Source organism: Labrus bergylta, chromosome 16 (assembly GCF_963930695.1).
Source record: "Labrus bergylta chromosome 16, fLabBer1.1, whole genome shotgun sequence".
NCBI lineage: Eukaryota > Metazoa > Chordata > Actinopteri > Labriformes > Labridae > Labrus > Labrus bergylta.
In genome coordinates, this window is record NC_089210.1 from 22817897 (window position 1) to 22829318 (window position 11422).

General features: G+C 39.1%; 2 protein-coding genes across 2 annotated transcripts; one reads left to right on the forward strand and one right to left on the reverse strand.

Annotated features, from left to right (window-relative positions):
• The first annotated feature begins 6848 nt into the window (after positions 1-6848).
• rasd1 (RAS, dexamethasone-induced 1) lies at positions 6849-8262 on the forward strand. The gene is made up of 2 exons (XM_020648574.3): positions 6849-7228; positions 7340-8262. Exons 1-2 carry the CDS (start codon positions 6958-6960, stop codon positions 7861-7863), a joined length of 795 nt encoding a protein of 264 aa, XP_020504230.1. The 5' UTR covers positions 6849-6957; the 3' UTR covers positions 7864-8262.
• A 499-nt stretch (positions 8263-8761) lies between these two features.
• med9 (mediator complex subunit 9) lies at positions 8762-10700 on the reverse strand. The gene is made up of 2 exons (XM_020648546.3): positions 10570-10700; positions 8762-9253 (listed from the first exon to the last, which is right to left on the reverse strand). Exons 1-2 carry the CDS (start codon positions 10650-10652, stop codon positions 9034-9036), a joined length of 303 nt encoding a protein of 100 aa, XP_020504202.1. The 5' UTR covers positions 10653-10700; the 3' UTR covers positions 8762-9033.
• Positions 10701-11422: the final 722 nt, after the last annotated feature.

Below are 11422 nucleotides of genomic sequence, written 5' to 3' on the forward strand. Positions count from 1 at the left end.
TTCAATCAACCCCCAGTCTTCAGCTAGATCAGCTTCTTCTTCCAATCATCCTCCTCCACCACCAGTGTCTGGACTCCACGGGGGGATAGATCTTGCCATTTCCATCAGCCTATCTCCCCGTACAATTCAAGCACAAAGTATATGTGTATATATATATATATATATATCTTTGAATCATTTACTTTTCTCTGTTGATTAAATGATATTACCTTTGTATCAAAGACTGTACAGATTAATGAAAAGGATTGTGTATGGATGTGTGTGCTCGTGTAAGAGGGTTGTATGAGAGTGCTGTTTTGGGGGATACAAATGAAAAACAGAGAGGAGGGAACAAAGGGATGGAGGGTTAGGCTGGTTTGGGAGTAGAGATGGAGAACTTGTTTTAACCCACGAGGCACGGAGCCAATCAGGAACCACTGTCAAATACTTAACCATACATCTCTCTTGCTTTGTGCAATGAAATCAACCGTCAGTTTATTTAACTTTTTGTTTAACTATTTTTTCTACAGCAACAGTAATGAGAGTGATTACAGTGAACACAATTAGCAAGCCTAGAAGCCAAGCCATTACAAAGCTCTGTAAAGGTAAGGCAAGGCTTGAATTCCCCGGGATCAGCTTGTCCTTCTTGTTTGTTTCTAGAAGCAAGGATGCATATTGATCACTTGGCTTAAGGCCTGTGAGGTGAGTTCAGGTCTTCAGGTCTACTTAATCAGATGTGTTTGTCTGTATGTTCAGTGCTCCTCTGTCCATTAGGAAAATAACCACCTGTTCAGAGAAATTGTGGTTCAGACGGGTCAGATGAGGAAAACCCTCTGAATCAGGGTCTGTTCGGTGTGAACGCGAGGTCATCAACCAACACTAAAATCATTTTCTGATAACTTGATGGAAAAAGGATGGAAATCTGAAAATACACCGCTGATAGTTCACTGAGTGTTCCATCTCTCAAAGGGCTAAACTTACAGACGAATGGTTCTGTTCTCCTCAGAGGGAGAGGAAATTGGTGACCCAACACACTTTTAAAAAACAAGCCAGGAACAAGAAATACAAAAATCACAATCTATTGTACGCATTATTTTGTTTCTCATATTTACAGTTTTATGTTGTACATCATCCAGGAGCTCTGACATCAGGTTGCATGTCAGCATTAACTACACAGCTGGCAGATTGTCACTTTATCAAAACATGCAGGTGGTGGGCAGACTAAACGCAAACCCAAGCCAGATTTCTGATTGGCTCTGAAATCTGAAGCCTTTGTATTGGAAACCGCAGGCTCATGCTTCATTCAACAGTTTCTCTGCAAGATGGCCCGGCCTGACACGCAACGGCCCCAAGTCTCACGCCATGTGAGCATATAGTGGCCCCCTCCTCCCCTCAGCATATGCATTTATGTGGCCTTTGCTGCACCAGGAAGGCTGAATTCATCAAGCTTTTATGTTAAGCAGCAGATTTTTATCTCACAGAATTAAGCTGAAAAGTTCTGCGGAGAAAAAATAGGTTGTTTAAACAAATTATGCATCGGTGGAAGAAAGAAAAATTAAGTTCTCGGAAATTTCTTTCTTGCATTATTCTTCCAATATACACAGCAGAGCAGACATCCAGGCCAGAAACATCACCTTTTTTTTTTTTTTTTTTTGCTTTGAAACCAGGGTGGTGAAGTTGTTTTTTATCACAATTTTGTATTTAGTTATGCAGGCAAACTGGGGCATGCAAACAAATTACATGGGACACAAAAACAGCCATTTGTTGGGGTTTTGTAACCTGTCATTCCACGAGGTCAGAGATTTTAAAAAGAGAGAAAGGAACAAAACAAATCCGTACGCATGACCTACTATTGCCACAGTTTACCTCAGCTGTTGTTCATAAAAACATACTGTACCATGCATGTAACCAGGAAATGTAACCAATTCTTCAAAACACACATCTCGGTTCTACCATCACTCATGTTATGTCAGAGCTGTCCCTTTGGACCCGCTCCCTGACCCACACATGTACTAAACAAACCCTGTATGAAAGCATGGACATAGTCACCCATTGGTTTAAGAAGCTCATGTATGGCCATCACCATATTGAAAATGCTATCTCCCTTGTTTTGTTTTGATTTTATTTGGGGGCTTTTAGCCTTTGTTTGAAATGACAGTGGATAGAGTAGGAAATTGTGGGAGAGAGAGATAGTGGGGAATGAAGTGTTGGAAAAGAGCCACAGGTCGGACTTGAACCAGACCCGTTTGCTTGGAGGTCTGTAGCCTCCGCACATGGGATCCCCTAGGCCATTTGTGCCCCTTAAAATGCTATCACAACCTAGCTTTCGGTCCACCTATTACAAGGGAAAGAGACCCTTTTAAAGTCATATTAGTCACGCCCCTGAGGAATTTTTGTTTCTTGGGAAAAGAATGAATTGTGCAAATTAAATTTCAAAAAGCGCCTTCATATAATTGAGCTGTGTCTCTTTAAATAAAAATGTTTATATAATGTTGTGCACCAATGAATACAATGCTATCAATGTTGTAATTGTTTTATGTCATCAAACTGATCAAATTGGTTAAAATATTTTAGCTAAAAGAGAAAGTTTTTTTTTTTTTTAAATGCTTTCTTAGGTTTGACATAAGATTTTACAGAAAAAAGTCCAATCAAAAGTTCATGTTTCTTAATTATGCTCTGAAAAAGATTAAGATTTTTACACATAAATTGAGTCTGTGACGTTGCTTCAAAGAATCATTGAAGTCTACAAGTACACGTATTTACACTGACACATGCATACACACACACATATGCTCTCTACAATTTCTCTCACTAAATGACAATGTGTCAAGCGTATGACGCACATGCGGCAGCTAATGTGTGCGATTGGAGAGAGGTGAGTACAAGATGCTGAAATTGTGACTATATTACATATGATTTTCTAATTGCAGTATTGAATCTGTTTTTTCTTTCTTTATTCATGCATTAAACACACATGCTGTATTTCTAACGTTAGAAGTCAGAGGTGTAAATGACATAACATATGATAGTGCACATGATAGTTTGTGCACGAAAGCAACATGTCAACATGTCCACAGATAGAACTTGCAAAGCGCTATAGGTGTGATTGATTTAATTACACAACAACAATACTAAGTTGGTAACAAACACTTTAACTTCCAACTAATACATTACTGATGATGCACGCAGCAGCCATGTTGGATTTTCCGCTTGAGTCACACTGAAGTTCCTCTGAGTATCTGAGTCGAGGATGAGACTTCAGGGGGTGTTTCTGATCCTTGTACTGTACTAGCAACTCTGAATTTTTGACTTCCAGGGTAAAAAGGAACACACCATGATTCCTTTTTCTCCTTCTATTTTTAAAATGTTTTTATTTCAGAGAAGGAAAGGCAAATCATAGATGCTACATTTGTCAAGATAAATAGTAGAAATCTGAATAAATGATGACAGACTGACATAAGAAAAGGTACAATGCACAATCTATTTTAACAATGATATTAATTCAAATAAACAACAGTTAAACACAGGTGACCCGGCACTCATTCTGAAACACTGAAAATCAACTTAAATGTAGATGTATTGCCACTGCTTCAATTACTGCTCATCAAATCAAAAACCTACAATTCTAATCCGCTTCAAAGCATTTTGTCCTGACATGGGATACATCATCTTTTCATCCAGTCATTTCTTCCCTCTTTAATAATCAATAAAGGCAACCATGGCTCAGAAGGAAATTAGACTAATGCGTATGATTGGCCGGGGCCTGAGTGGGCTCCAGCTGGTCTGTTTACTCTGCTTGAGGGCCACGTTGCCAGGACGGTACATGTGTCAAGGTCTGGCTATGTAACAGAAGGTTGGGACACAAACATGGTTCAAAAACTGAGGACAAAAAGAGCCACGCACCGATGAAAAGCATGTGCCTAAAAGACAAATTATACTGGGCTGGATGTTGAAGTTATGTTTTTGTTTTTTTCTCGAGGTTTGACCCTGGGCTGGTTCTCAGGTGAGTCACTGTGAAAATGTTGATGTTTTTCTTTCTCTGACCACAAAAAAAAGAAACTCTGCCCTTCAACGTTCCTGCCGTGACCTCTTCTATATCAGGCTTTTACCAAGAAATGGGACAAGCTCTAAATTATCATGTATGATAACATTGCAAATAACATACTGACACTTAGACAACCATAATTCTTTAAATAGTCTAACGGCCATTCTGAGTACTCAAAGTTTTTATGCATATCATTTCAAAAATCAATGTAGACAGATGTTTGATGTGTAAGAAGAGCAAGAGTCTGAGAAAACATAACAATGAACATTACTATACAACAAGACAACATACAATGTGATACAGTATGATACAACACAATATGAACAGTAAGATACAACCAGTTTTTAAATATATTTATTTAAAACAGGGACAGTGCACATTAGTGAACACAAACATGTTAATATGCCATTTAATATAATACAATACAATACCAATCCATACTATACCATACTATGATACCATACCATACCATAATATACAATAGATATGATGAGATCAAATTAGATCCTATTTTCTGTGTTAAAAAGGAAACTCATTTATCCCTTATTGGATTTTGGGATGATTTAAATTAAACTTTTACTTTGACTATAATGAATAAAACTGTACCTATCAATGGGTAAAAACCCATAAGTAAATATGTAAAACACATAGATCCCCTCCCGCCCTATTGTTTTGGGTTTTTTTGCAGGTAGTGTTATGACAGCACCTTGCTATGAACAAGGCCTTCTGCACGTGTCCTGTTTTACGTACCGCTGGGAACACACTGGCTTAATTACTGACCAATGGTCAAGGGTGTCAAGCTGGTCTGTTCCAGTCGGGTTACACAAACCCACAGCTCAGGATTTGAACAATCAGGTTTAAGTACACCTATCTCATTTCAATGCCCAATGCCCCACAGAGGGCTAATAAAAAAAAAAGGTCATCAGTGTTGGGTGAGTTTTCGGTTTCACACAAAATCAAGGTAAAGAATTATGAATACACTTGACCTGCTGTGGATATTCTGTAAAAATATTATGGTGTCTTTTTTCATATTTCAAGCATCATACGGCCGTATAGGGGAGGAGACAGGTGGAGAGAGAGAGAGAGAGCAATGAATAATTTAAAGGTCAACTCTCTGAACCTCTGTTCCTTCAAATAAATCCAGTCATGACGCAGCTTTGGAAGTCAGGGAGTCTTGACACAATGACTACAACTGAATGTCAAAATGTCAATTAAATAGCATGGGACATATTCTAATTAGATGAATAAAACATTACCTCAGTTCTATTTAAAGGCAGTGGAAGTTCATGTAAAAAGATAAATATAGTCTAATGGTGTTATAACCTGTGTTCTTTACCTGGTATTATTAGTATTTGTTTTCATAAAGAACACATAAAGAAAAAGCGTGGACAAGAAAAAATTACAAACGTAAAACTTAAATGTTAAATGTGAGATAAGCCTTCTTTTGCTCTTATTCTATTTTTTTTTTTCATTTTAAACAAACTATGAGGTTTGTTTAATGTAAAGTTTGTTACTAATAACTGCTATTATTATTATTTATATTATTATAACAAAGGCAACAAATGGAAAAAAAGTACCCTCTTACATCACAGGTAAGATGCTTTAATGGAGACGATAATACTTAATAGCATGAGTAACACCAGTATTTTTCCTCAAGAAGCTCTTTCTCTCGGCGCACGGATTCACAGGTGAGAGGATAAGTAAGAGGTGTTAAGTGTTTAAGGTGCCAAAGTGAATGAGCAGAGTTTGAGTCACAAACGGTGGGCTCTATCTTTAGACTGTCTGTGGGGCACTACAATTAACACATACGAGAAAGTCAATATGGTTTGGATTCGATGGCTTCAAGGCACCAGTTACATCCAGCTGTTCCCAAGTTGTGATCGTGACGTTTATAAAGTCTTTGTTTGCAGACAGACAGACAGACTAGTTATATCCAGTTGTCGCAGTTTTTTGTTGTAGCCTATGTGTTTCTGCACCAACATTCACTCTTGATGAACAGAAATGAATCCCAATTCAACTTTCTTTGTTTTTTGTTTTGCATTTGGTGAGGGTTAGGGAAATGATTCCATCAGTAGAACAGATGCGAATTCAGTGGAATTATAAGAGAGGACAGAAACACTTAAAGATCATTTTAAAAATAATTTCAAAGAAAAGAGGGATTGAATGCTTTATAAATAAAAGCGCAGGCAGTCTTAAAGGATGACACATACATACATATTACAGGAGCAATCAAAACATTCTCCCTTCAACATGCCCAGTGTGTCTGTGTGTGCAGCTGCGCCCCCTCGGTTCCCAACCTCTTCTTCCATCTTCCAGCTACTTTCTCCTCAGGGAGAGTATGATTTCTGTTTTCTGATTACTGACGAATAAGGAAAACATGTTTGCAAGCAGTTGGACTGTTACTGCAGATGTCTGTAAAGCAAAAAAAAAATCTGTTCTATACATGCACTTAAAAGGTTAATATGAAATGTGGCTTTTCTTTATCAAATGCATCAAAACTCTGCTTTTATCAAATGCACCCATTCAAAGTAATTTTGTGCAAGCTGCGCCTGATATTTCATGTCATAAACAGTTTATTCGCGGTAATTATGTGTGACAATGTGGGTAAATGTTTTCACAAAAGCAGTATTCTCTGTAAAAACAACCTCGTGTCTCTCCCGTTCTCAGATAATGAACGGTGGACAGAGCTGACGCACAGATACAGCCATAGTAACGTTATAATTTCGGGTCTTTCTTGCTCCAGCTCCCTATAACCAGTAGCGTGACGCATGACGCATTTGGGAGGCGCGGCAAACTTCTCCTATAAATGCCCAGCCTGCGCTCTCCTGTCTTCAGAGCGAGACAGCGAGCTTATACTCTTCACACCCCTCCAAGGATTTAAAAAGCAACCCTTGCTTTAGCACTGTCCACCCCCGGGTGCAACTGCTGCAAGTATGATTAAGAAGATGTCTCCATCCGAGAGCGAGTTCGACATTCCGGCCAAGAATTGCCACAGGATGGTGATTCTGGGCTCCACCAAAGTTGGGAAGACGGCGATTATCTCTCGGTTTCTGAACGAGAGGTTTGACGACCAGTATACGCCAACTATTGAGGACTTTCATAGGAAATTCTACAGCATCAAGGGAGACGTTTACCAGCTGGACATTTTGGACACATCTGGAAACCATCCCTTCCCTGCAATGAGGAGGCTTTCAATTCTCACCGGTAAGTTGCGCTTAAAAAAACTCCATACTGTCATGCTGTAGAATGAAGTGAATACTTTTAAAAAATGTTTTATCATTTGGTATCTAACCTTTCTCCTCTTGTGTTTTCCAGGCGATGTGTTCATTTTGGTATTCAGTCTGGATAACAGAGACTCCTTCCAGGAGGTGCAGCGTCTGAAGCGCCAGATTTACGAGACCAAGTCCTGCCTGCGAAACAAAACCAAGGAGAACGCGGATGTCCCGCTCGTCATCTGCGGCAACAAGTGTGACAGGGACTTTTACCGCGAGGTGCGGGAGGATGAGATCGAGCAGCTGGTCGGTGGAGAAGAGCAATGCGCTTATTTTGAAATCTCGGCAAAGAAGAACACCAACGTAGACCAGATGTTTCAGACTCTCTTTACCATGGCCAAGTTGCCTAACGAAATGAGCCCCGACCGCCACTGCAAAGTTACCCTGCAGTACTGCGAGGTTCTTCACAGAAAGTCCTTCAGAAGCAAGAAGTGCAAAGACGGGAACGCATATGGGGTTGTGGCGCCGTTTGCGCGGAGACCCAGTGTGCACAGTGACTTGATGTACATAAAGGAGAAAGCTGTTGGAGGCGGCCAGGCCAAAGAGAGAGGCTGCACCATCTGCTGACCCCTCTCCTTGTGCGTTAAGAGACTTTCTAAGAGACTTCAAGATCCGAAGCTTGCCTTTTTGCAAACAGGGCGCATAAACCCAAATACTGTAGACTTGAGCCTCTGAGGCCCCACTGACATAATGTGATCCAAACTGTGTTGAGAAGCACGGCGCACGTAGCTCAGCTCCTGTGTAGTAATGCAGTGTTAATAATGCTGTAAAATCTGCCTCTGCATTAGCTTGCCGAGAATGGCACTTGGAAAATGGAAAAACATGTTTACATTTAGCTATTTTTTTACTTGGTGGAACTTGAATGTGTGTTGGCGTTATGAACAAATCTACTGAATGTATATTTATTATGTCTGAGTCCTTTTTTTGCATAAATGAGAAAATAAAACAAATTGTTACTTTCATAAACTCTCTTCTCCTTCTCTTTCATTTCAAGCACAAGTCACAATAAAACACTGCTATGCAAACTTTAAGGTTGTTTCTCCCTTAGTTATTAGAATACATCACAATAATCAGCTCATCCTGCCCTAAAAACAAGCAGGTCGTTCTTATTTTAAAACGCAACACATTGAACAGACAATCTACATATAAATGAGCACAAACTCATATTTGTTCAGCTATTCCCTTTTGATCAGATGTAACATCTTGCATGCGATTCCACTGCGGATAAACTACAGTCTGAACGACCATAAACTTCCCCTTCAAGTGTCAAACCAACTGAGTGAATGATAGCTGTTCATATTCATTGAACACGCTTGTGTCAAAAAGATAAAGATGGAGGCCACTTGCTTAAATTATTGTGTAAACTACCAGTGTCATTAAATAAAGATGTGGGCTTGTCAATTCTATACAATCATTTTATTTAAAAAAAAAAAGGAGAAATAATAGATACACAACAAGACAAATACAAACTGAAAGACTGCTTTTTAATTTGTATAAATACTACAAAACCAAGTGAATATTCCCAAAACCCTTAAAAACAAACCTTGAAATATAACGCTGTTGTGCTTTAAAAAAAAAAAAAACCATTGCATTGAAGGCTTAACGAGTCCTTGAGCGTTTGAACGTCCAGCCCATACTCATTAATCTGCACAATAAATGAGCAAAAAAACAAAATGTCCTTCCAGATCGACTGTCTGTTTGCTTTCTCCTTCAGTTGCATTAATCCAGCCTTCGGTTTCAAGATGCTTTTGGCACGTCAAACATGCAGAGACTTTTGTATTTCTGCAGGAGCTGGTTCTTGGTGTGGACCTGCTCCCGCAGCGTGGCGAGCTGCTGCTGCTGCTCCAGCGGACTGCTCTCTATCCCCGGCATGTTGGAGATCTGCTCCCGAGCCTCCTGGATCCTCGTCTTCAGCTTTGCCAGTTCTTGGTGGACATCCTGGCTGTCCTTGTCCATGCTTACAGAGGGAGATAGGTAAACAAGGCAAAATGTTACTTTAGTGGGTTGTGTTACGACCATTGCTATTTCCAGTTAGCCTAGCTGGCCCCTGGCTCCCCCCTACCCTGTCTCACCTCCTCCACCGACACACTCCTCCTGTCCCCCCCTCCCCCTGCAGGACAAACTATCGGTCCTGGGGGGACAGAGCTTTCTCTGTTGCTGCTCCCTCTCTCTGGAACTCACTCCCAAAAAACATCAGAGACTCCCCCACACTCACCTCCTTCAAGAAATCCCTCAAAACTCACCTTTTCATCACCGCCTACAATCACTAACCCCCCCCCCAAAACCATTGCAATATTATGTAAAACTAAAGAATTCCTGAAACAAAACTCACTGTATATATTGTATTGTGCACTCATAGTTCCATACATTACCTGTGTGGAGGTATGGGGATACACATACAAAACCAACATTCATCCCATTTCCATGCTACAGAAAAAAGCCATAAGAATTGTAAATAGATCGGATTATTACGAACCAACTAACACTATTTATTAACATACACGCTTTAACATTCAGCGATCTAGTAGATCTAAAAACTGCTCAGATAATGTACAAGGCACACAATCATTTGCTTCCCAACAGTATTCAGAGGTTTTTTGAAACTAGAGAGAGCCGGTATGAACTGAGGGGAATATGTGTGTCTAAAAAAAGGTAAGGACAAACATAAAGAACAGGTGTATTTCAGTAAAAGGGGTTAACTTGTAGAATACTTATGACATGGAATTAAGACTGTGTGGTTCACTTTCCAGATTTACATTTTAGTTTAAAAAAATGATGTTTAACAAATATAAAAAGGTCGGTTTGATTATTTTTAGTGAGTGTGACTTCTGTTTTGTTTTTTGTTCTTTTGTTTGTTTCATTTGTTTTGTTTTGAAAGAAACTCTTAGAACAAATTGTGTAAACAAACTAGTCGTGTCTTAAATAATCAGATTTGTAATAAGGGGAGGTGTAATAAGATAAAGCTTCAGCCTACACCTTTTCGGTCAACATGTTTTTTCTTGTGGCTGAAATAAATGATTACTACAACCACTAACTCTCAATGTATTATAATAGCTAACGTTATCTGAAGCTAAAAACAGGTTAAACATCCACACTGAGACTACATGCATGCCTGCAAAGTGTCACATAGGTGTTTTAGATTAGCAGCTAACGTTAGCTTTAGCTCACAACAAGTTTACCAGCGTCAACAGATGATTGTTTCAGACGAGTACATTCATTTCCACGGAGCCTTAGAGAAACACATAGCTCATATAATCCCCCCAGTGACCTTACCATTTGATAATGTCATGGACTAAAGGAAGCAAAGAGCAATCGTCGCCCTCCTTCTCTAGCTTCGCTTGAGCCACCGCCATCATTCCTCTAGCCTCGCGGCGCGGGTAGTTTGCGTCACATGTTGGATGATGACGTACCTGTAGGTCGGATCTTTTACCCCTTTTTAAAAGTAAAAGCTTTTATATTTTTACAGACTGGTCATGATGTAGGCAGCAAATGTACTTTCTGCAATGATGAAATGATTTAATTGGACAAAATAATAAATCTAACATCGACTTTTTTGTAAGCTTATAAATCAAGATTGCTATATAAATCTCATATTAACAAATGCAGAGGGAGAAAATGTACACCAAACTTCCCTGGATTTTTAAATGAAGTGAAACAATACATAACAACTTTTCAACTAATAGACAGCTGAAAAAAGTAGCAGAACAGTAAATATTTTTGGTGAAACTCTTGAGAAATTCTTTGATCAGTTCATATTTTTTTCTGCTCCTGTAGTTGTTTGTTTTATGTGTACAAAATTGTTCAATAAAGTTTTGAAATCAACTCTGTAAGATCTTTTTTTGGGCACAAACCTTGACTGGTACTGCTTCAAATACGTTTCATCATCTTAGTTCGGTGCTATTAAAACAACCACAGTGGTGTTAAACATGACAGACGGTGCAAAGTGTGTAGGAATACTGAATGAATCTAAATCATTAGAGCCTTTATGTAGAAATTATATTTTAGCTAGCAAATGTAAAACATTTTTAAGCACGCTAAAGTCTAACTCCACAGATCATTGTTTTTATTTTTTAAACACAGCATTGGAATCTATTATGGATTACAGTCTTGCAAAGACCAATTGTGG